Genomic DNA, 26,717 nt, shown 5'->3' with positions numbered 1-26,717 from the left:
CACAGCAGTGGACAAAGGAGAGACGCTGCCCTCAGTAGAACAGTTCACACACACACACACACACCTGGATTACATACCATCTATGCAGGTGATGAACCTGCTGGGGCAGCCCGGGGTGACAGGAGGGTTTGAGAAATGGGTAGGGTCTCCAAAATCTTTTGCCTCCGACTGTCGCTGAGGTTACTTCCTAACTTGAAGCCAAATCAGAAAGTGGAAAGCTTTAAAAAGCTTCCTCTGGAGCTTTTTAAATTCAGCACTATTATTAAACTTAATCCAGCCTTTTTTTGTAAATATAGAATGATTGCTTGCAACATGTAAAAAATATTTATGAGTATTTTATTCAATCTCTTTTGTTCTGTTTTGTTTCAGAGGCTGTTCCAGAGTTTATAAAATATATTTTAACTTCCTGCCCTCTCAAATAATATTTGTGGTACATATATAACCCCGTGTACTCTATTGTCCCCCCTCTGTCCTTTTTTCTTTGCGTCATACATTTTACTTCTACGTATATTTTAATTCTCACACTACGTTGCTATTTATTTTGCCTTCAACCTTGTATTATCTTTTAATTTTTTTAACTATTTATTTTGAGAAAAAGAGAGAGAGAGCACAAGCACGGGAGGGGCAGAGAGAGAGAGGGAGAGAGAGAGAACACCCAGCAGACCCCATACTGTCAGCACAGAACCTGATGCAGGGCTTGAATTCATGAACTGGGAGATCATGACCTGAGCCAAAATTAAGAGTTAGACACATAACCAACTGAGCCCCCCAGGTGCCCCAACAATGTATTATCTTTTAGAGGTATAATTTAATTACAAAAATGCCTTTTATATTTATCTCTATATTTATCATTTCTGGTGCTTTTCACCTCTCAGTAGGAGAAATATCAAAGAATTTGTGGCCATTTATCTAAAACCAACACACGCATAAAAAAAGGGGCTGCTAAATCAGAGTGACAAGCAGGGAATTTGAAGTTAAATAATTAAGGGTTTCCATTCCGGTTCTACCATTTACTGGACAATTAATCTCCTTTGAGCCTGTTTCCGTGTCTATGAAATGAAAATATGCTTTTTGTGAGGATTAAATGAGATTATGTTTTCAAAGCGCTTATTCACAATGCTTGGCACATAGTTAATGCTCAGTAAATGATAGCTCTCCCCAACCGAAACTAAATCAAAACATTAATACTTGGGGCCCCTGGGTGGCACAGGCAGTTAAGCGTCCGACTTCGGCTCAGGTTATGATCTTGTGGTTCTTGCGGTTCAGCCCCATGTCAGATTCTGTGCTGACAGCTCAGAGCCTGGAGCCTGCTTCAGATTCTGTGTCTCCCTCTCTCCCTGTCCCACCCTTTCTCTCAAAACTAAATAAACATTTAAAAAAATTTTATTGAAAAAAACACAATACAAAATACTGTAATAATCCATGCTACAGAAATATCTTACATAGTACAGTTTTGAAGTCAGTTTTTAAGAAAAGTAAGAAACTTTTGGAAGTACCTTTTCAAAAACCAGCAAAAAATACTAGAAGGAGGCAAAAAAAAAAAAAAGGGTGCTTTATATATTAAGGCAGGAGACAAGAAGACTAAAGAAAAGTTTGCCCAAAGTTCTGGGCAAAGAGCTCCCTCTCTAACCTAATGTACATCTCAGGGACATGGCTTTCCTTGTGAGGGGTCTCAGGGTCTTGTGTAACACTCTTTCAAATATCACAGCTTGGAATGTTGCCCTGTTTCTAAAGCAGACCAGAATCTCACACATTCAAACTCTTCACAGACATGCCTTTTATTTTATTTATTTTTTTAATGTTTTATTTATTTTTGACAGAGAGAGAGATAGAGCATGAGTGGGGGAGGGGCAGAGAGAGAGGGAGACACAGAATCCGAAGCAGGCTCCAGGCTCTGAGCTGTCAGCACAGAGCCCGACGCAGGGCTCAAACTCACGGACCGCAAGATCATGACCTGAGCCGAAGTCAGATGCTCAACGACTGAGCCACCCAGGTGCCTCAGAAATGCCTTTTAAAGTATTAAATGTGTTCAGAATGGGGGAAAAAATCTAAGTTCAAATAAAGCAAAATGGCACATGTTAAATGGGGATAACAGACAGTCTATGTTAGACCTTAAGTATAAGTTTATGTTTAGCATAAGAAAGAATTTGAAATCACTACCACCACCCACCCCCAAAACACACACAAAAACCACCTGTCTTAAATAGGTAGGAGGCATGCTTTAGTGGAAGAAATATGGTCTGCGGACCTTTCAGCGTGCATCAAATTTTGGCGAATGTGCAAAATTAATTTTTGTCAAACTAAGAACCTATATCTTTGGGGCCATGAAGATCAGATAGACATGGAGAATTTTCATGCACTTAGAAATGAAAAGCACAGTGCAACAGGGAGTCAGCACCCAAGAAACATGGTCACACGTCCCGTGGAACATGCAGTTTCAGTTAGGCAGTAACATTCTGCTGCGACAGCATTGCACTGTCGATGGACAGCCAAGTGACACGTGCCTCCTTAGAAGGCCACTGTGACACTCCAGCCATGGCTTTTGCCTCGATTTATTAAGTCCTCTCATCTTTTCCAGTATCATTTTAGAAATTCTAGTCCTCAAATGTGCCACGAACACCTGAAGGTTGGAAACCACTGGCAAAGATTTTGCCTCCTGACAGTCTTAGGTTTCTAATGATGTTTCTGCCACATATCAATTATGCCCAATTATTATATGCCTAGAGGACTTTGGGTGTATTATTTAATTTTTCCTCATCTGTAAAGTGGGGATAAAAATACCTACTTCCAGAACTCTTGTGAGGTCTAAATGAGATACCAAATGTGGGGAAATTGCCTACCATTCAAAGTATCTGAGATATGGCAGGTGATATAAATCTGTAAACAACTTGATAGCTTCATAAAAATATTGATTTTTGATTTCTCCCCAGGACAATCTGCTTTAGTAAATATAAAGTGAAGCCCAGAAAGATGCTCAGTATTTATTTAAGTTCCTTAGTGATTCTGATGCTCAACTAGGTATGAAAACCATCGAAATAGGTAACATTCTAAATAATAAAAAACAAATTTGTAGTTTATGTTCTGCTTTTGAAAATATCTTTAAGTGTAGCTTTTTATCTAAACCATACCATAATTCTGTGAGGCTCGTTTCATATATTATCATTCCTACTTTATACTTTAAAAAACAAAGAGGCATTGCTCAGACTCACACAGATAATAGCAGCAAATAGAGAGATGAACAATTCTTCTGAAAAGTTCAGTGCTTTTCCTGCATACAGAGTTTCCAGCTGCTTCGTTGTGGGTCTTTGCTTTTCGCTGGAACATTTAATAGATGGATTTAGCAGTCTTTAAGGTACAATGCATCATATGACTATCAATTGTCTATAAATTATAACTTTACAGTCAAAATGTGTCTATATACGTGTGTGTGTGTGTGTGTGTGTGTGTGTGTGTGTAAATTAATTACTTAAGATATAAGAAGAAGTTTAGCTGCCAGTTTTACCTTTCTGCTTGCACTTCAGAAAGTCACAAAGCAGGGGCGCCTGGGTAGCTCAGTCAGTTGAGCGACTGACTTCAGCTCAGGTCATGATCTCAAGGTTTGTGAGTTCAAGCCCCACAGCGGGCTCTGTGCTGACAGCTTGGAGCCTGCTGCTTCGGATTCTGTGTCTCCCTCTCTCTCTGCTTCTCCCACACTCATGTGCTGTCTCTCTCTGTCTCAGAAATAAATATTAAAAAAAAAAATTTTTAAAAAGAAAAGAAAGTCACAAAGCAATTGAAGATGTTGATTTTAGGAACTTTACCTTCCCTGATTTGACAAAATCTTGAAACCTCTAGTTCAGAGACTTTTTACCTTGTCTGTTCCTAATTAATTATAGTAATCACATTGCCCATTAAATAGACTCGCTGATTTTAATTAACTGAAGAAATACTGGCAATGATTTTAAAGGACTAATAAGATTTACCACAAAGTTATTAAGATGTGTTATAATGTCACAATTCATTACCGTGAAATAGAAGGCAAAATTTTATTAGAGAACTTTATTGTATTATATAAGCTTCCAATCTATTTTTCATCAGTTATAAAGCAAAACTAAGTCAGCACCTGAGAACATGACTGTAGGAATCTCAGGTAGGTTCAGTTCTTAGAACCCCTCCCATAATTAGATGTGCTTGCTATAAGGCAATTCAGAAGTTGTGGGTTTTTTTAATTTTTTTTAATGTTCATTTATTTTTTGAGAGAGAGAGAGAGTGAGCACAAGCAGGGGAGAGACAGAGAGAGAGGGAAACACAGCATCTGAAGCAAGTTCCAGGCTCCGAGCTGTCAGCACAGAGCCTGACGGTGGCTCGAACTCACAAACAGCAAGATCATGACCTGAGCCGAAGTCTGATGCTCAACTGACTGAGCCACCCAGGTGCCCCAGAAGTTATATTTCTGACTAAGGACACGAGCCAAACGAAATGCTTAGAACAAGACAGGTGGAGGATTTACGGACTTCAGCATTTCATTCATTGTGTGTCCTCAAACTTTTGGTTTCTAAACTCATTTGATAGAATTTCACTGTATGTCTGATACCAAGTGGGTCCCCACTCGGTTATGTTTGAGAACAACCCTAGGCAAACACTCTGCCTGCTTCTTTCTACCCACTCAAAGATTTCCTTCCCTTGCTTTCTGTTTTAGGTCTGTTAATACCCTTTTTATTTCTAGGGGTCCCTTAACCGCAGAGCATGATATGGGGCCTTCAAAAAAGTAAATTAGATCTTTTTTACTTGTTTTGAAATTGTTCATTCCGGGAAATGGCCGAGTAACAACAATAACAGAGGTGCAGGGATCTCATGGTCAAGATCCCAGATCCACAGCTCCTGAGTTCATTGGGAAGTTTAGTGGCCTCCCACTCCCTCAAGAGGGATTTTTTAATACTACTATTCTTAGATTTATATTTTTAGATGTTTAGACTTTTTAATACTAGTATACCATGACCAAGTAAGATTTAATGGGGAAATGCATATATGGTTCAATTGGGAAACCTAACTAATATAATCCATTACAGCAATAGATGAAATTAGAAATCTGTATAATTATCTTGGGTGCCTGGGTGGCTCAGTCAGTTAAGCATCTGACTTTGGCTCGGGTTATGATCTCATAGCTCGTGAGTTTGAGCCCCACGTCAGGCTCTGCACTGACAGCTTGGAGCCTGGAGCCTGCTTCGGATTCTATGTCTCCCTCTCTCTCTGCCCACCCCCCATTTGCGCTCTGTCTCTCTCTGTGTCTCAAAAATGAATAAAAGTTTAAAAAAATTTTTTTAAAGATTTCTTTCAACAAGAAGAATAAAAACATGTAAAAATGACATCCATCAAACTCAGTGAAGAAAAATACAAATGGACCAAAAATAAACGAACAGAGTTTAGACTCACTGATATTCAAAGAATGGCAGATTTCATTAAGAAAATGGAATATTTATGTAATTAACAAGGAGGAAGGAAAGGGTATCTTCAAACATTTTAAATTATAATGAAACCGCTTGAATCTTTATTAGAAACAATACATCAAAGATCTGAAAAACTTCTTCAAATGCCCTTTGACTCAGCCATTGCAGTTGTAGGAATTTACCTTAAAGAAATGTCAGAAATGAAAAAAAAAAAAAAAAAAAAAAGAAATGTCAGAAATGGGTACAAAATTATGTACGAGTTATGTTTTTGGTCAATGGCTCCCATTCCCTATTCTAAATTTGGTGATGATCCTCTATCAAATGAAATGCGTTTGTATTCGGGGCACCTGGGTGGCTCAGTAAGTTTAATGAGACTCTTGATTTCTGCTCAGGTCATTATCCCAAGATGGTGGGATCAAGCCTGCATTGAGCTCCATGCTGAGTGTGGACTCTGCTTGATATTCTCTCTCTCTCTCTCTCTCTCTCTCTCTCTCTCTGCCCCTCTTCTCTGCCCGCATTCTTTCTCTCTCTAAAACAAAAACTAGGTCCATTGTATATATAAACCACATCAAATGTTCATCAGTTGATGGACATTTGGGCTCTTTCCACAACGTGGCTATTGGAATGAGCACTGGGTGTTATAGGTAAACAATAAATCCTGGGAACTACTCCTGAAACCAAGAGCACACTGTATACACTGTATATTAGCTAACTTGACCATAAATTATATTTAGGAAAAAAGTTAAAAATAAAAATAAATCGATAAAAATTAATTAATTAATTAAAAAGAAGAAATATGTTTAAATTAATTGTCTATCATCCCAGGAGATGAAATGTTTCCCCATGTTTGCTGAGTTTCACTATAGATCAATTTCCAAACTGTCTACTGTCTAAATGAACTTGCTTCCAAACTCCTTCTTACCTTTGATTTAATCAGACTTTGTGAAACCAACACAATGACTATGTTTAGAAAAATTTGACATCATGACAGTTTCTTACCCGAATCCCAACTTTAGAATCCAGGTGGAAGGGGGAGAGACAAGAGGAGGAGTTTTTGCAAATTAGCTATCACATAAAACTCACCTTGACGGGCTCCTCAGTATAGAAAAGAGCAAAGAAGAAGCCAGTAGTCTTCATAGGAGACAAGGATTCAGAGCCCATTTCTTCACCCTGGCACCAGGAAACTTCAAGAGCAAATCTGCTGTTATTTTCCTTCTTGTGGCAGGTTAGTTTTATGACCTTTATTTCCTCAAAGAAATTGGGGCTTAATGAGATTGTAAATGTTTTATTTTGTGCCATATAAGTGCATGATTAGAAAAATATCCTTGTGTTCTATATGTGCAATTAAAAAAAATGGCTAATTGGAATATTCACAAGGGAAGGAAAAATGGACTAAGAATTTATCCAAAGAGCAACTCATTACCATTTCCAGTGAGGAAGAAGACAGGTTGAGGTCAGTGTTGGCTATACGTATGGAGAGAGATTTTGCCAACTGAGATTTAATTTGAGTTTGTTTCAGATGAGGGGATAAATAGAGGTGACTGGGCACTGGAGGTCAAGGGGAGCTGCTGAAGAAACAACAGCATATAAATGATCAAGGAGACACCTACAACACACTAAACACAGATTGCACGTGCTAAATAGCCTTTTATTTCAGCAGCCAAGGAAATCAACTACCCTGGAGAAAAGTGACCGGATAATTTTGATATTTGAAAGGTGATTTTTCTTTTTTTTTTTTTTAATTTTTTTTTTTAACGTTTATTTATTTTTGAGACAGAGAGAGACAGAGCATGAACGGGGGAGGGGCAGAGAGAGAGGGAGACACAGAATCGGAAGCAGGCTCCAGGCTCTGAGCCATCAGCCCAGAGCCTGACGCGGGGCTCGAACTCGCGGAGCGCGAGATCGTGACCTGAGCTGAAGTCGGACGCTTAACTGACTGAGCCACCCAGGCGCCCCGAAAGGTGATTTTTCAAACAAATGTATATGTCCCAATGAAACATGATAGCCTTGGCATTAAACACATGGACACTGAGTATTTGGGTTCACTTTTCAAATTACTAAATGCAACATTCATTGTCTATGTATTTCTGTTGGTAGCAATTTCTTTGTTAATATAGACTCCTTCGGCTACTTTGTGATCTAGGGTGTTGGCTGATATTACAATCCTGCAAAGTGCGTGGAAAACCTATGCATTAACTGGTGTACTCAGGGGGGATTATTTAAGGACTAGCTGCTGTCACTGGGTAAACTCATTTCTTGTAGCCTCTGGATACATTTTCAAGTAGTAGCAGCACATCAAATGGTACAGGGTTATGTTAATAAGCCTTAATTTAAAAGATTTACCAACGAACTCCAGATTAAAAAACAGTCTCATATTTTAATAGCAGCTCGAATCCACTGTAATAGAAACTTATTAAAATGCAGTACAGAATTCCTGGGGCACCTGGGTGGCTCAGTCGGTTAAGTGTCCGACTTTGGCTCAGGTCATGATCTCACAGTTCGCGGTTCAAGCCCCACATCGGGCTCTGTGCTGACAGCTCAGAGTCTGGAGCCTGCTTCAGATTCTGTGTCTCCCTCTCTGTCTGCCCCTCCTCCACTTTCTCTCTCTCTCTCTCGAAAATAAACATTTTTTAAAAACTTTTTTAAAATGCAGTACAGAATTCCTTTCAGTTTTTCTTCCAGAGAGAAATTCAGCTAAAGAGCAAACATACGGGGAGAAAATCACCAGAGAGTTAAGGAGACCTCTCCTAAGGAAACTGTATCTCAGGGGTACCTGGGTGGCTCAGTTGGTTCAGCATCTGACTCTAGTTTCGCCTCAGGTCACGATCTTGCAGTTCAACCCCCGCGTCAGACTCTGCGCTGACATTGTGGAGCCTGCTTGGGATTCAATCTCTCTCTCTCTTTCTCTGCCCCTTCCCTGCTTGCTCGCAATTTCTCTCTCTTTCTTTCTCTCAGAATAAATAAACAAACTTTTTTTAAAAAAGTTTTAAAAAACTATTTCAGAAAGGAAGGGGGGAGGAAGGAAGGAAGGAAGGAAGGAAGGAAGGAAGGAAGGAAGGAAGGAAAAGAGAAAGGAAGAAAGACAGGAAGAGGGATGGAGGGAAGGAAAGGAAGGGAAGTAGGAAGGAAGGAAGAAAATTCCATCTCCTCATGTTTCAACTGAGTAGCAGAGGACAGAGCAAGCTCATAGAGCAGACAGGGTGAGGAGAGTGGTGTCCTCAGAGTCACTTACAGATAAGTGGCATCTCTGCATACCTGTTGATATTGTCCGTATATTTTCTTTGCTCCATCCGTTGAAAAGTGCACTGCCTGATCTGATCCCTGACCCTGATCCTGACCCTGACACTGACGCCTAATACTTCATCTCCAACCTCATTGTACCCTCTACCCTTCTGGCACCCACTCACAAAGCTTCGCTTGATTTTCTTCAAAAATGTCCAGCATGTTTCTGCCTCAGACTCTCTGCTTGGAATTCTCTTTCAGATGCCTACAGGTGGGTTTGGTCCCCCACTCCCTGCTTCAGTGTCATCAGGGAGCCCTTCCCTGACCGTGTTATAGAAAACAATAGCCTGCCTCCTGTATTCCCCACAGCCCCTACCCTGCTTCATTTTTCTCCATAGTGTGTATCATCATCCAGCTTACTATTTATTTACTCCCTTGTTTATTCTCTACATCATTGGAATGTTCTCAAGGAACTATGTTAGATCTGTTCACTGCTGTATCTGCCCAACTGAAGTCATATCTGCAACAGAGTAGATACCAGTAAATGTTTAGTGAATGAGCAAATGGCAGAACATTAATCTTCAGGATGAAGGCAGTTGGACTACTTTTGTGAAGAACGTTTACATGTATGTAGCTTGCACTCTGTCCCAAGAACAGTGAGATGAGCAATACTTACTTGATGAAATGCTCTGTTGGAGTTTTCTTTTTCCTACCCACTTCAAACCCTATCACAGGGCAAAAGTGGCCATTTTCTGGCTTAAATCAAAAGTAAACTGCAAAAGTCACCAACATGAGTGTTTCGGCAAGCAGATCGTAGTAGCAGAAGGAGTTAAAAGTCAGTTTGTGCAAAATCTGTATATGGAGGTGTGTGTGTGTGTTTGTGTGTGTGTAACTTTAGGAATCAATTTTTTTTTTCTTTGAGAGAGAGAGAGAGAGAGAGTGCGCATGCGCGCACACGATCAAGGGAGAGGCAGAGGGACAGCAAGAGAGAGAATCTTCAGCCCACGAGGGCCTCCATCTTTGACCTGGCCTGAGCTGAAATCAAGAGTTGGACGCTTAACCGACTGAGGCACCCAGGGTCCCCCAAACCTATTTTTTTAAGCAATCTACTTTTGTACTTGAAAATGAGAAAGTCTTGTGTGAGGTAGGGTTTTCTATCGCTCAGAGAACCTTTGAATTGGATAGCAGCTTTGAGTAGGACATTACTTAAGTGCATTAGCTAGCAATTTTAGAAAGAAAAAAAAAACCTAATGATGTTGAACTGTAGAAAAAAATTCCATGACAAGAAAAATCTGATTTTCTACTAATAAATTTCCTGATAGAGGGAACAATGCCAGGAAAGAGAATTGCGGTGATTGGTGCTGGGGTCAGTGGATTAGGGGCCATTAAGATCTGTCTGGAGGAGGGATTGGAGCCCACCTGCTTTGAAGGAACCAATGACATTGGAGGACTGTGGAGATACCAGGTAAGTTTGAATAGACTATGTCACCGCATGTGTGATGACATCTTTTCCATATCTGGAAGTAGGAATGCAAAGATATCAGCAGTAACTTATCCTCAACTACCAGCGTAATAATTATTATTTTTATTAGTGCCTACACCTGTGCGTCGAATCCCAATCTTTCCTTCCCCCAAGGATGATGCTCCAACAGTCCTTCCTCCTTACAGAGTCTAACTCCCTGAAGTTCCAGCAGCATTACCTAGTGGGCACACAAGCCCTCCCAGAAAACTGCTCTCACGGCTGTTACCAATCAAAGCTGTCAAATCAGATGGACTTCCTGTGCTGAGTTTTCTTGCTTTCTCAAGGGGATCTAAAAGTGTCAAAAACCAACTCAGTTTAAAAACCGCTTGTCCCTGGCTTCCGTGATTTCACTCTCTTTTCTCTCTCCTTTTCCAACGCGATAGTTTTCCGCTTGGCCTCTCAACGTGGCTGATTGTGGTTCTATTCTCGATCCTCTGGTCTTCTACCTTTTGCAAGTCCCTTGGGATTCTTCCTTATCACCCTACCTTGGCTTCCAGCTGCCACATACATGCTAATGCTTGATCTATCTGTAGATTTTGATCTTCATCCTAATAATATATATGTGCTAGTAAGGGCAGCTAACACTAACTGTCCCACAGACAAACTCTGAAATCTCCAGGACTTAGCACAATAACGGCTTCTGTCCCGCATCATAGTCTGATGTGACTAAGCGGTTCTTTTCCAACTTAGAGTTATGCCCCTTGACCATGCGACCTCCAAGATTGCCATGTGGGGATAAAAGAAAGGTAATCTCTGGGATGTCTCACCCACACCTAGTTGGCTTTTTAGGTCTATCCTTTTTTTTTTTTTTTTTTTTGGAAGAACAATTCCCTGCATTACATTCCCAGTTTCAAGTATTGGGAGTAGTTTCCATGTTCCTTTTTCTTTTTTTTTTTTTTAAGTTTATTTGTTTATTTTGAGAGAGACAGACAGAGTGAGCAGGGGAGGGGCAAAGAGAGAGAGAGAGAGAAAGAGAATCCCAAGCAGGCTCCGTGTGTCAGCACAAAGCCTGACGCGGGGCTCAAACTCAGGAGCCCTGAGATCATGACCTGAGCCGAAACCAACAGTAGGATGCTTAACTGACTGAGCCATCCAGGTGCCCCATTTTCCATGTTACTGGTTGGACCTTAACCAATACAGGCCTGTCTCTAGGAAAGCTTCTCCAGCCTCCACGCCCGATGTCTACAGCACCCTGTGCACACAGGCTATTAGTCATATCGCACTATATGCACCTGTTGAGGTGTGTAAGGTTTTTAAGCATTTTTTGTGCACGATTTGGTCTTCACAATAACTCCGTGAGAGAGGCAAGCACTTATCTGCAAGCGAAGAAATAGATTCAGAGAAATGATTTGATGTCAGGTTCCCTATCCAAGCCAGACAATGATATATCTCCAGGACCACATCAGAATGCCACAAAATACCACATCATGTCATCTGATTTCATCTGATACCCATCTTTTAAGCTTTCACTCATAAAAAATGCTGCTTATATTTGCAGAAGCTATCCTTCTCAGAAGGGATATTTTTATATATGAGTGTTCACTACAATGGCATTTATTAAACAATACTCTTCATTTTGAGGGAGAAAACACATATTTTGATCTGTTCTTAAAGTTGATGTGATTTAGCAGGAATTAGATTCCATATTTTCTGGATTCAAGTTTAGAATATTCATAGTACATGTATTACTGATTCTTTATTTCACCAATAATATACAAAAGATGAAAAAAATAACCTCCTCCCCAATTGTGTTTTCTGCGTACATATATTAAAATGACTATATTTTAAGATTATAATAAATTCTTCCCAGGAGAAAACAACATATTTTAAGTGGTGGTGTATTTCTTTTCTTAGCCTTAAATCACTTAAGTGTCTGGCCTTAGTTTCAAAAAAAATCAGGAATGGTTGCTAACACGCATAACAGATATTATGTGCTGTATGGACTCCTGAAAAATTAGCATGATAATGTGCTTCACAAGATTGAATTAGGTAATGTATATAAAAAACTCTTTAGGGGTGCCTGGGTGGCTCGGTTGGTTGGGTGTCCAACTTCGGGCCAGGTCATGATCTCACAGTTTGTGAGTTCGAGCCTTGCGTTAGGTGCCGACAGTTAGGACCCTGGACCCTGCTTCAAATTCTGTGTCTCCTCTCTCTCTCTTCCCCTCCCCAGCTTGTGCTCTGTCTGTCTGTCTGTCTCTCAAAAATGGATGAACATTAAAAAAAGTTTTTTTAACTCTTTATAAACCGTAACATATTGTAAATTGCTAAAATACAATATACCTATCTGTATGCATATAGATAAGTAGATAATAGAGATTCTGAAAGATTGAGAAACTGAGACCAAAAACATATATATCACAACATTTAAAGTGATCATCAAGTTGGCGAGGATGTGAAGAAAGGAGAACCTTCTTACATTGTTGGTGGGATGTAAACTGGTGCAGCCACTCTAGAAAACAGTATGGAGGTTCCTTAAAAAGTTAAAAATAGAATCACCCTATGATCCAGCAATTACACTACTAAGTATTCACCCAAAGGATACAAAAATTCAGATTCAAAGGAGTACACACATCCCGATGTTTATAGCAGCATTATCAACAATTGCCAAACTATGCAAAGAGTCCAAATGTCCATCAACTAATGAATGGATAAAGATGTAACATGTACACACACACACACACACACACACACACACACACACTGGAATATTACTCAGCCATCAAAAGGAATGAAACCTTGCCATTTGCAACAATGTGGATGGAACTGGAGGGTATTCTGCTAAGTGAAATAAGTCAATCAGAAAGACAAATAGCACATGATTCCACTCATATGTGGAATTTAAGAAACAAAACAAATTAATATATGGAAAGGGGGAAAAAAGAGACAGGGAGACAAACCCTAAGAGATTCTTTTTTAAAAAAAAATTTTTTTTAATGTTTTTTATTTATTTTTGGGACAGAGAGAGACAGAGCATGAACGGGGGAGGGGCAGAGAGAGAGGGAGACACAGAATCCGAAACAGGCTCTAGGCTCCAAGCCATCAGCCCAGAGCCTGACGCGGGGCTCGAACTCACAGACCGCGAGATAGTGACCTGGCTAAAGTCGGACGCTTAACCGACTGCGCCACCCAGGTGCCCCAAACCCTAAGAGATTCTTAATGATAGAGAACAAACTGAGGGTTGGTGGAGGGAAGGAGGTGGGGGGAACAGGCTAAATGGGGGATGGGCATTAAGGAGGGCACTTGTGATGAGCACTGGGTGTTGTATATAAGTGATAAATCACTATATTCTAAATTCTACTCATGAAACCAATATTACACTATATGTTAACTACCTAGAATTTAAATAAAAATTTGGAAAAAAAGAAAAAGAAAATGATCATCAAGAATGATATTCGTCTTGGGGCGCCTGGGTGGCGCAGTCGGTTAAGCGTCCGACTTCAGCCAGGTCACGATCTCGCGGTCCGTGAGTTCGAGCCCCACGTCAGGCTCTGGGCTGATGGCTCAGAGCCTGGAGCCTGTTTCGGATTCTGTGTCTCCCTCTCTCTCTGCCCCTCCCCCATTCATGCTCTGTCTCTCTCTGTCCCAAAAATAAATAAAAAACGTTGAAAAAAAATTAAAAAAAAAAAAAGAATGATATTCGTCTCTGATTTTCTATAAAATTGTAATAAACATTTGATGCTTTTGGAATTAGAAAAAAATCATCAATTAAAAAAAGGAGGGAAAAAAGAAAGCCAAATGTACTAACACTCTGTATTCTTTTCTGTCACTACAAACAGCATGGACTTCTTGGATATCCTCTGGCCAGGACTCTGACCCCTCTGAGCTCAGTGGGCAGAGAGGCAGCCCCAACTTCCTCTGATGACTTTCACTCTCTGGTATTCTACATACAGTTTTCTTTTCAGGTTGCTTCCATCTTTTCATACTCTCCTCTTTGTTCCTCAACAAAATTATCTGTTGTTTTAAACTAAGACAAGGTAACTTATCTCTTCGTGAAGGTACTGGAAAAGCAACTTTACTTTCTTTGAAGGAATTCATCCCAGGAGCCTCATAATTTGACAAATGAAGGATTGATTTTTTTTTTTTAATGTTACTCTTGTATTCTAAAAGATGGGAAGTATCTTCTTTTTCCTGGCAGGAGGAGACTACGAGTGGCAGGGCAAGTATCTACAAATCTGCCACCAGCAACACTTTGAAGGAGATGACAACCTACCGCGATTACCCTTCCCCCGATCATTTCCTCAACTACTTGCACAATTCCAGAATCATGGAGTACCTCAGGATGTATGCACAACACTTTGACCTAACGAAGCACATCCGGTTTCTGGTAAATGGAGCCGGGAACACTCAGCATATGCAGAACCTTCTTGGTAGAGTCCAGAACCAGGCTAAGTGAGGGGCAGCAAGGCACAGGCATTCAATCTTGGAGGGGAGCCCTGTGTGCCTCTCTGGTGGAGTCAGCAGGACCTTCCATCCTTACTTCCTTCTGGAAAAGGTACGATGGGTTGGCTGAAAACGCCAGATGGTGCACCTGGTGTTGGCTCACCGTCAACTACATTCAGGGCCACAGCTGGGGACGTGCTGGCTTACGTCTCTACTTAAAAAGGTCTTGGTAGGAAAATCAGCTATAAAGAAACTCTTTCAGAAAACCCCGAGGGAGAGTAGCTATAACCAACCTTACTCAATGAGGCCAAAAGTTCTGGGACAGGAGGCAGCCAGGAAGAGAGGCCACATGTCCAAATTTGTCTCATTCCCAGTCAAAGGTGGACAGCGTGAGGAAGCGCTCCGATTTCTCTTGCACGGACGTCCTGATCGAGACCACAGGGAAGCAGGAATCCTATGTCTTTGATGGGATTATGGTGTGTGGTGGTCTTTACACCGGTCCCATCTTGCCACTCCAGAACTTTCCAGGTATGTCATGTGGAGCGTTAAGGCACTGGTGCTATGAGGTTTTATCATTGTTGCTGTTGTTATTCTCGAAGAAAGTTCGTCACTCAGAAAGTCACCCTATTTTCAAAAGAAACATTATTTTTTTCTGATTATAAAGTAATGCATGCTCTTATGGGGTCCATTCAAATAATACATAATATTATAAAATCAAAAATTGAAATTACTAATACCTATTGCCACAAGTTCTGGGTTATTTTCAGAGAAAAGCGTTACATTTTTCCACAACTAACAAGCAAAATGTGGGAATTGTTGTGTGTTGGCAATAGTTTGGAGTCAATATGGGGCTCCTGACTGGCTCATTTGGAAAAGCGTGTGACTCTTGATATTGGGGTCATGAGTTTGAGCCCCACGTTGGGTGTAGAGATTACTTAAATGAATAAAAAACTGAAAAACATAGTTTGGAATAAATAGTAGGATCAAAGCTACAGAAAATATATTAAGATTTAGCTTTTATATATATATATATATATATATATATATATATATATATATAATTTATTGTCAAGTTAGCTAACATACGGTGTATACAGCGTGCTCTTGGTTTTGGGGGTAGATTCCAGTGACTCATTGCTTACATACAACACCCCGAAGGTGTATGTAGGTACATAGCATGATGAATATAAATAGCCATGTACACATGTTAGAAGTTGCTGCAATGCTATTGTTTACTATCTGGAAGCTTAAGCACCTCGCATATAAGGAATGCTGCAGGAATGGTTTACCTACACAGTGCCTCCCTGTTTATCCCTAGGAGCAGGATGCATGCTCAATCTTCTCAAACAGAGCTGAACCTGAGACTCCTTTGGGGATCTTAGAAGATTCTAGATGCCCCCCACTTTCACTGCTGTGTGTGTCTGTTTCCCAGTGTCTGAGAAGACAAGGAAGGTTTAAATGGGTCGAGAGAAATCTCTTGGTTAGTTGATTCGAAATTTAAATATTCCTGTATTCATCATTCAACAGTCATTCAAGAAATACCTGTTGGGCACCAAGAGTCCAGAGGCTCAGCAGAGAACGAAACAAGCAAAACCCCTGCCCGCAAGGAGCATGCGGACGGCAGATGGACACAGACAAAAATGGGATAAATATGGGGAGGTGGTAACTGTGGGAAAGGGGAGGAGTTTGGGGATGAGGGTGCGATGCAAGGTTAGATGAAGTGGCCAGGGAAGGTTTCCGTGAGAAAGGGACATTTGAGCAAACGCCCAGAGGAGTTGAGGAAGTGATGCAGATATCTGGAGAAGGCGCCCCGTGCAGGAAGAACATCAGGTGCAAAGGCCGTGATGGGGGAGTGTGCCTCCCAGGTCCAGTGTGGTGGGAGGAGCGGATGGGGTAGGCAGAAGATGACGTGGGAGAGTGAACGGGGGCCATTGTTTGCACTCTGGCCTTGAGCGAGGTAAGAGCTGTTAGGAGGTGTTGAGCCCAGTAGAGGCGTGCTCTCATCTCTTTAGCTGCTGTGCTCAGAAGAGTCGGGGAAGGAGGTAGTACAGATGGAAGCGGGGGGAGCAGGGAGGAGGCTCTTGCGCTAATTCAGGGGAGACATGATGGTAGTTTGGACCAGGTGGGTGGCAGTGGAGACATAAAGAAGTGCTTGGGTCTTGAATAGAGTTTGAACATAGAGATGATAGAATTTGCTGATGGGCCAGAACTGAGATGTAGCAGGGAGGTATCGACGGTACCTTGCACGTGATCTGTCCCAGCAATTGAGTTGCCACTTCTTGCGACAGGGGACGATGCAGGAGACGCTGATTCTGCCTGCATGAGGGAGAAAGACGGAGGGGACCACGAAGCAACAAGGCTGAAGAGATGTTCCCTGAAAATAGGAGAACGTGGGCCGGGACTGAAGATACTTAAAGAAGAGTATTAAACTTATTTCTCAAGTACTTATTATTTAGGAACATTTTAACAGATCTGATACCTTTCCTATGAGCTGGGTGAAACCATACCCATCGCAAATGTCCCTAGTGGTTAAAAAAAAAAAAAAAAAGCTGACCTTCATGCCTACATTTGTTTGACCTCAAAACCCCCTCACAGTTTGGCCCACAGGGCAAGGGATTCATTTCAGAGTTGAAGAGAAATATTTTCTCCTGGGGAAGGGAGACAGAAAAAGGATGGATGAAAACACAGTAACTTTTAGGTGTTGGGAAACTCCCTGAAGATCTTTGCCATTCCATAAACGTGAGGGAAAAAAAAGTTATCTTCAGGAATGAGATGAATCGCAGTGGGCCCGAGGGGAGGGGAAATGACTGATGAGAAATTTTATGGACTACGCAACTCGGAAAGATGGAGTTTGGGAACAATTAGATCCATGCCAGGAGTTCGCTAGGTGAGGACTGAAGAACTTCCAAAGGAAAGCTGAGATCTTAGATCAGATTCTGTAGGGGAAAAGAAACAGGGCAAGGACTGACCCACAGTCAGGACTGACTAGGGCTGTCCAGTGTCACAAGAGGAGCAAACGAAGCCCATATGTGCAGACCCTAGTGTTGCTTAAAAAATGAAATACTGTCAGGGCACCTGGGTGGCTCAGTCAGTTGAGCGACCGACTTCGGCTCAGGTCATGATCTCGCAGTTTGTGAGATCGAGCCTCGCATCGGGCTCTGTGCTGACAGCTCAGAGCCTGGAGTTTGCGTTCAATTCTGTGTCTCCCTCTCTCTCTGCCCCTTCCCCGCTCATACTCTGTCTCTCTCTGTCTCTCAAAAATGAATAAACGTTAAAAAAAACTTTTTTAAATAAATAAATAAATGAAATGAAATACTGCGAAATCAACCAGCTTTTATGGCTTTGCCGTATGAGGTTTCTATTTAAGTCAGAGGAAATTTTTAGGCAAAAATATTAAGTTCCTACATTATTTTAGCTTCAGATCCTATAGGTGATGTTGGAGTGTTTGTCCCCAGTAGTAAAGCAGAGTGAGTAGTGCTGGTGGGAAGGGTGTGCTGGGCCTAGCCTGAGATGGAAACATCTAGACAAGGGTGAAGCTTGGGTTGGGAAAGCAAGACAGAAAGTGGGTCCAAAGCAGTAATGGTAAATAACAAGGATGAAGGAAAAGGAAGATGCATTACTTAAATAGGAGCCTAACTCACCATTGAAGGCTTGGCAAGGAATAGCTAAGTAAAACAGAGGCAGAAATTAGATGTCTGATTTGTTTAGAAACCTGATAATTTGTTTAAGCTTGGAATTTATGATCTAGAACAAAAATGTTTGAGGATTTATTCTGTCTGATGATGTTGGGCAGATACAATCTGCAGGCCAGCATCAGTAAAACAGCAAATGAGAGGTTTAAATAGGATGGACTTTGAATTAAATAATAAGCTTTAAAAAATAATATAGGGGCACCTGGGTGGCTCAGTTGGTTGAGTATCTGACTTGATTTTGGTTCAGGTCATGATCTCAAGATTCATGGGATCAAGCCCCTCATCAGGTTCTGTGCTTATAGCACAGAGCCTACTTGGGATTCTCTCTCTCCCTCTCTCTGCCCCTCCTCCTCCCTCTTTTCTTAAAATAAACAAACAAACAGGGGTGCCTGGGTGGCTTGGTCGGTTAACGTCCGGCTTCGGCTCAGGTCATGATCTCGTGGTCCGTGAGTTCGAGCCCCGCGTCGGGCTCTGTGCTGATTGCTCAGAGCCTGGAGCCTGTTTCAGATTCTGTGTCTCCCTCTCTCTCTGCCCCTCCCCTGTTCATGCTCTGTCTCTCTCTGTCTCAAAAATAAATAAACGTTAAAAAAAAAAAAATAAACAAACATACATACATACATACATACATAAAGACCAATGCTTGAGTAATTCTATTCTTGCCCACAGGAATCAACAGGTTCAAAGGTCAATATATCCACAGCTGTGAATACAGGAGCCCAGAGAAATTTCAGGGGAAGAAAATCATTCTGGTTGGCATTGGAAATTCTGGAGATGACTTGGCAATTGAGCTCAGTAATGTAGCTTCACAGGTTTGGTTCCTAAAATTCTCTTTCCTGAGATGCACCCTGCCCACTGCCCTCTGAGATGTTGGCATTGCATGAAGTGTGTGTGGTGCCTACCCACACGCTGCTTCAATCCTGATTGTTAATTACCTCTTCACACTCGTTTTCTTGGTAGCAATCTTGATAATACATTTAAAAAATGAGAATTGAATAAAAATCGATATTTCAAACTTTAGTGACCACCATATTATTTTCACCAGTGAGTGTCAGCTTCACTGGTACAGCCACGAGTTAAAAAAATGGACTATATCAAGGGCGCCTGGGCGGCTCAGTCGGTTGAGCGTCCGACTTGGGCTCAGGTCATGATCTCGCGGTCCATGAGTTCGAGCCCCGCGTCGGGCTCTGTGTTGACAGCTCAGAGCCTGGAGCCTGCTTCAAAGTCTGCATCTCCCTCTCTCTCCACCCTTCCTCTGCTCGCACTCTGTCTCTGTATCTCTCAAAAATAAATAAATGTTAAAAAAATGTATTTAAAAAAAATGAACTATATCAGAAAACCACTTTAAATCCCTTTGTTTTTCACTGATACGACACTTGATACATCTCCCAACTCTGATTCCTTCCATACCTAGATTTCTAGGGATACATAGTAACCAAGTACGTATTCCAAGTTCTATAATATCATAATTAGCAGATGGATGGGATCTTACATGTCAATCTGTTGACCTCTAGTCATCTTACATCATTGTGTTTGTCCAGGATCTGCAATGTAAGAGATGGCAGGCATCAAACACTGCTTTGGGGAAAACGCAAGAGGGATAGTGAGTGAGACCCAGAGGAAAGCTGAGGGAGATTTCTGGAACTATAAGCCATAAGCCAAATGTGTCTGTTTGCGTGAGTGTGTGTGATTATATCTGTCTGTCTATCTGTCTTTGAGGACAGAGGAACTCTTCAAGCTAACAAGGCAAGAGAGTTCTTATCCATCTCTCATGAGCCAAATGAGAGACATCTGAAAAACTGAGAAAGGAAAGTCTTACACTGTGAGGCATCTATATTTCATTTATCTACATTCTCTCCCAGGTGTATCTCAGCACAAGGCGGGGTGCGTGGATTTGGAACCGGGTCTGGGATAATGGAATGCCCATGGACACTGTTCTCTTCACTCGTTTTAAGACCATCATCAACAAATTTTACCCTACATTCTTAATCAACAGATGGGCAGAGAATAAATTAAACGCTCGATTTAACCATGACGTTTATGGCTTACTACCTAAACACAGGTATGTTCTAGGTTTTTTAAAAACTAATTTTGGGGCGCCTGGGTGGCTCAGTCAGTTGGGTGTCTGACTTCAGCTCAGGTCATGATCTCACCGTCCGTGGGTTCAAGCCCCACATCATGCTCTGTGCTGACAGCCTGGAGCCTGCTTCAGATTCTGTGTCTCCCTCTCTCTCTGCCCCTCCTCTGCTCAAGCTCTGTCTCTGTCTCTCTCAAAAAAAATAAATAAACATTAAAAAAAAAAAAAACTAATTTTGCCTCTGTCTTTTAACCCTGGTATAGTTAAGTATTTTCTTTCTTTCTTTTTTACATTGGCAAAATGCAATCCCTATCTCCTATCTGTTATGAGGTATAAATGTGCAAGCACAAAAAATTGATTGTGTACAGTGTGGATAAATTTAATAAATATTTCTGAGTTCCTACTATGGTCACGTATGTTTCTGGATACTGGGAGTAGAATAAGGACAAGGTCAGGTGGAATCTTAGCTCTTGCTGGACCTCCTTTCTGGTAGGGGAGAAACCAACCAGGGGATAATGCAATGACGTGGAGTCATATGTGCTATAACAAACAGTAAGAAGAGTTGGGGAGAGGAATCTTTTCTAGATGGGGTGGTTCTGGAATGCATATATGATGAGAGAGCATTTGAATGGGACCTGAAGGACGTGAGGAGGCAAGACCTGAAAGAATGTCTAAGATGAGAATATCATTCTGGGCAGAAGAAACACAAGTTCAAAGGCTGGATGGAATGAGCAAGGAACCAACCCAGTGTAGAGACTGTTGGGGGAGGGGAAGTGGTAAGAAATATATTCACAGATGTAAGCAGGAGCCAGATCACGGGGGGATTTTTAGGGTTAGGGCATGGTCATAGCTTTCGATTTCATTTTTGGTGAAATAGAAACCCATCAGGATATAATTCTACGTTTTCAAAGGATCCCTCAGGTTGCCGAGTGGAGGGGAAATTATAGGGAGGCTGGGGTAGCAGCAGGGAGACTACTAAGTATTAAATGATGTCAGTAAAGCTTATAAAAGTGGTATGTAGGTTCTCGAAATAAATGGAAATCAGAATATGATCTAATTTTCCTATTCTAGTATGAACACTTCCACCAATTGCTTTTAAAAAATCTCTCCCCCAAAAAATGGTTTCCAAGAAATTAGATGTCAATATTATCATTGGCATAAACTTATATACCATTGCAAAATCTTCTCTTTGTATATAATAAGTATTAAATAAATGCTATTGGCATTCTAATAAGTACAGGATATTTATTCAGTAAACAATTCAGAAAAAGTATTGACTTAAAGAAATTTTTTATAAAACAAAAATGCAAGTTTTTTTTTCTTTAGCTCAACCAAAAAATATTTGAAATATTTTTGAGCTCAACTCCTATCCCAAAAGACATATTAATTTTCCTGAATTTCAATTTTTATTCTTCAGACTTCTCATTCATCAAGCTACTTGTGGTGATGATCTACCCAATCACATAATATCTGGAAGAGTTCTGATAAAATCAGATGTTAGGGAGTTCACAGAGACGTCAGCCATCTTCGGAGATGGAACAGAAGAGGACCTTGATGTTGTTATTTTTGCCACAGGATATACTTTCTCTTTTCCCTTTTTGGAAAACAATGCAACAGTTCTGGACAGCCAGCACTCCATGTTTAAATTTGTCTTCCCCCCTCAACTAGAGAAACCAACACTAGCTTTCATTGGCATTCTCCAGCCAGTGGGAGCCACCATTCCCACATCGGAACTCCAGAGCTGATGGGCCATGCGTGTATTCAAGGGTATGCGCTGACCTTATGCATATTTGGAAAAGGTGACCACCCAAAGAGGTGATTTCAGAGGCATTGCAAAGGTCTTCTGCTGCAAAACATATGTGAAGTTAACCTTTACAGTGTCCGAAATTGTACCGCTTCGTATTTGTTATGTTAGCGTTTGATGGCTATTTAACCTCTAGGATTCCCATGAAAAATGGAGATTAAAAAAACTACCTTAAGCTACCATCAAGTGACAACTTATTGGCAAATAATTCTTCAGAACACGTTAGGGCACTACCTAGTAGAGGAAGTGATGGAAGTGGAAGAAAGAGCTCAACCTAAAGTATAGATGGGAAATAATAACTATGCTACTTCTCAGTTGTTGCTAGAATAATTCTGGAACGAGCCTAAATTAAAGGGAGCATTTTTTCGCCTCTCACGTTCAAAATAAAAGAGGACAGGCAGAGTCACAGAATTATGAATGGTAAATTATGTGAATTATGTGAACTACGGCCGAATCACCAAGTAACTGGGGTAGCACCACAGCACAATGAAAAGAGTAAGAGCTCTGTACCAAGACAAACCTGGGATTAAAACCCAGCTCCCCCAGCGGTACCTGGTGGCTCAGTCGGCTAACCCTCTGACTTCAGCTCAGGTCATGATCTCACGGTCTGTGGGTTCGAGCCCTTCATTGGGCTCCATACTCAGAGCCTGTTTGGGATTCTCTCTTTCCCTCTTTCTCTGCCCCTCCCTCACTGTGTATTCTCTCTCTCAAAATGAATGAATAAACTTAAAAAGAAAGAAAGAAATAGAGAAAGAAAGAAAGAAAGAGAAAACCCAGCTCCTCCATATCATTAATTCTAAGGTTGAGAATTAATTGATGAAGACAGATTCACAAACTACCTTTTGTCAATCACATTATATTAATTCTGCTCATTTGTTTCTCCTTTAAAAAGTTCCCCATATTTTCCCAGAACATTCTGTGTTTCTCAAAATATAGAATGTCACTCATCAAAGAAATGAGGGAGAATTATAGGAAGGTGTCTCCCATGAGTTAAGATGGAAAATTAAGGGGTGCCTGGGTGGCTCAGTCGGTTGAGCGTCCAACTTCAGCTCAGGTCATGATCTCACAGTTTGTGAGTTCGAGCCCCATGTCGGGCTCTGTGCTGACAGCTCAAAGCCTGGAACCTGCTTCAGATTCTGTGTCTCCCCTTCTCTCTCTGTTCCTTCCCTGCTCATGCTCTGTCTGTCTGTCTGTCTCTCTCTCAAAAATAAATAAACATTCAAAAAAATTTTTTTAAAAGATGGAAAATTAAGAATAAATCTCTGTCCAATGAAAACAAGAGACATTGAGTCACTATTTATTAGTAAATACAATATGTATTTGTAAACAAATTCATAACATAAATGAACAGGGGTAACTCACTATTTAAAGGACAGCCTGACTGGCTTAGTATGTTAAGCATCCAACTCTTGATTTGGGCTCAGGTCATGATCTCACAGTTCATGGGATCAAGCCTCATGGCAGGCTATGCTCTGCCTTGCTTGGGATTCTCCTATGCAGAGCCTGCTTGGGATTCTCTTTCCCTCTCTCTTTGCCCCTCCCCCCACTCATCCTCTCTCTCTCTATCTCTCTCTCTCTCTCTCTCTATCTCTCAGAAATTAAGCAAATAAACATCTTAAAATATGTGAATAAATAAATCAAGGACAGCCAGAGTGAATGCTCTGATAATGGAAGCACACGCATGCTACTTTTTGTCTTGTCATTTGGGTGTCACTCCCTTCAGTCCATCCTTCTTTGTGGGCTTTGAGGTCTGCTAGTCAAGATGTGAACGCATTAGAGGACATGTCTTTGCATCTGTAAGGCATTTGCGTCGGACGAAACAATGAGTGGAGGGCACACAAGAGGACCTCCTGGATGCAGCTCCCTCACTCTTGTGCTACCTCACTTAGGATGCTCTCCACCAAAATGACTCTCAAGGTATTCATTTCTTCTGGAATATCATCTTCTTTCTTTCCTAGGATTGAACAAATTACCTTCGGTGAGTGGCATGATGGCAGACATAAGACGGAAGAGAAAAAAATTTGAAAAAGAGTAAGAAACTTGCTTCTTAGTAAAAGTCAATTGGACGTGTTTAGGTGGAGCTGTTTGCCTATCAAAGATTCTTTCTATTTTTCTCATCATAGAATCTATTTGCCTAGATGAGATCTCAAATTATCAACTTCGCCATCTCTTCCTATTATAATACATAATATAAATGTAGGGAATATTTATGGGAAGAATGGGTACAGAATAGTCCAATATGGAAACCTTAGAATCTTGTTTAAAATTCATGTAACACTAGATAAATACAATTACAAATTTATGTCATATCATAGCCTTAGAGCTGCAAAGTGTAAAAAAATGTAAGATGAAATGAAGGGTTGTTTTATTCCTTTAAGGAGTTGGAAAGATAAATCAATGTGAGAAATGAGTTGGCAAATCATTACAGAATCTAATTAAAATACTGACATGAAGTCAGAGGCTCATAGGTTGTATGAAATCTTCTTAATAGAAAATCATTCTCAACCACTGAGGTGGGAAATGTAAGGTATTTCTATGCAACAAATACCTGTTGAGAATTTACAGTGTGAATGTTTACAGCCTGTCTCTAAGACCAAAGGGTTTATCCCGAAAACAGTCAGTTATCCAGCAACTGGTTTAAAAGGTCGGCCACGAATTACATTTTAGTAATACTTAAAATCAAATGAATGTCACACATACCTAAATAACTGGCATGTACAATTTCATATTCCCCACCAATTTACCAAAATAAGACTATACCCTGAATGAGAATCCAATGCATGGCCAAAGTACAGGATTTAAGAAAAGAATACCATTAATATGACAACAATCTTCTGAAACCCACCTATTACCATCCAAGACTCTGGGAAGGATTTGAGGATGAAAAATACAGTGTGTGAATATTTTGTTAGAAACCACTGAGAGGAGCGCCTGGGTGGCTCAGTCAGTTAGAGCCTGGGTGGCTCTTGATTTTGGCTCAGGTCGTGATCTTGTGGTTCATGGGATTGAGCCCCATGTTGGGCTCTGTGCTGGAAGTGCTGAGCCTGCCCAAGATTCTCTCTCTCCCTCTCTCTCGCCCCTCCTCTGCTTGTGTGCTCGCTCGCTCGCTCTCTCTCTCAGAAGTAAATAAATAAACAAGAAAAATTTTAAAGAAAAGGAACCACTAAGAAATTACCCGTAGCCATCAGTCCTTTCCCCCATGGGTTATCCCCTCACACAAAGTCCACCGATGTTTAGAGGAAATTATGCTTGGAAGGAAGGAGGTTGTCATCTGACTTGAGGTTTCCGATTGCGGTTTTTTTCCCCTTCTGCTTTCAGATTCCTGAATAATCCTCGCGACACATGCAGAGTGCAATACGTGGAATACATGGATGAGATTGCCTCTGAAATAGGAGCGAAACCCAACCTGCCCTCCATCTTCCTGTGGGATCCAAAGCTGGCTGTAGAAATTTTCTTTGGCCCATGCACGCCTTACCAGTACCGCCTGCATGGGGCCAGGGACGTGGGCTGGGGCCCGGAGAGCCATCCTGACCCAGAGAGAGAGGATCATCAAGCCCCTGAGGACTCGAACCCTCATCTGTGACCAGCCTCCATCCTCTGTGCCATTTTGGCTTAAAAGCGCCTGTGCAGCTCTTCTCCTCTTTGCTCTCACCTTAATCATTATTAAATGATAATCCTATGGTCGTTAGCATATTAGGAGCTGACAGTGACACACACTAATTAAGGAGATTGAGTGTGTTCAAGTGTTTATCTTTCAATTCAGACTAGACCAGTACAACGAATAATTCTAAAATCTCTCTGCGTGAGTATTTTGGCAAAATTGGAGATTTCTTCAACAGAGAGTTCAAATGAAGTGGGTTGTATGAAACTTTGCTTTGGAAGTGAAAAGTTAATTTCCATAATATGGCAGATGTTCTCAGTTACGCCAAGTTCTCCTAGGCCCTCCTTTTATAATAAACACACGGTTTGTCAACTATTCGCAATTGGCAAATTCTTGGTTTTGCGTGTAAAGCACAGGCTGGGAAAAAGTATCTCTTCAAACGATCTCGAGTAGCTAACGATGAACAAATGTCCTCATCAGAAGCCTTCTCCTCGGGGCCCTGGGTGGCTCAGTCAGTTAAGCGACCAACTTGATTTCAACTCAGGTCAGGATCCCAGGGTTGTGGGATGGAGCCCCATGTTGGGCCCCATGCTGGGGGTGGAACCTCCTTAAGGTTCTCTCTCTCCCTCTCTCTGCCCCTCCCCTGCTCACACTTTCTCTCTGTCTCAAAATAAATAAACATTAAAAAAAGAAAGAAAGAAACCTTCTCCTCTACAGTCACATTCTATAGAATCATGGATGTTGAGGTAACAGGTTACTTATACACAGGTTATTTCAGGTATTACTGAGGGTATTTTAGGGGATGGAGAATACCACAGAGGAATAATAGAAGTCAGAAAATGCACATAATTTGTGTTCTGTTAAAACTATCCAAACATGGAACAAATTCTACAGTAAACATACAAAATTCTATAAAATCATTCAGGAGAATGTGAAGAAACGGGGAGAAAAAGTAGTAAGTGTACATATACATGGTGAAATGATGACCATAATCAA

At 41.1% G+C, this 26,717-nt stretch overlaps 1 protein-coding gene across 1 annotated transcript; it reads left to right on the top strand.

Annotated features, from left to right (window-relative positions):
- The first annotated feature begins 9,978 nt into the window (after positions 1-9,978).
- LOC102951929 (flavin-containing monooxygenase 5-like) lies at positions 9,979-25,791 on the top strand. The gene is given in 9 exon segments (XM_015535685.1): positions 9,979-10,113; positions 14,306-14,494; positions 14,925-15,078; positions 18,909-19,051; positions 20,102-20,301; positions 21,734-22,083; positions 24,079-24,151; positions 25,439-25,607; positions 25,609-25,791. Coding segments are annotated over 9 exon segments (1,596 nt in total).
- Positions 25,792-26,717: the final 926 nt, after the last annotated feature.

Source organism: Panthera tigris, chromosome F3 (genome assembly GCF_018350195.1).
Source record: "Panthera tigris isolate Pti1 chromosome F3, P.tigris_Pti1_mat1.1, whole genome shotgun sequence".
NCBI lineage: Eukaryota > Metazoa > Chordata > Mammalia > Carnivora > Felidae > Panthera > Panthera tigris.
This window is presented reverse-complemented; position numbering and strand designations above follow the sequence as displayed.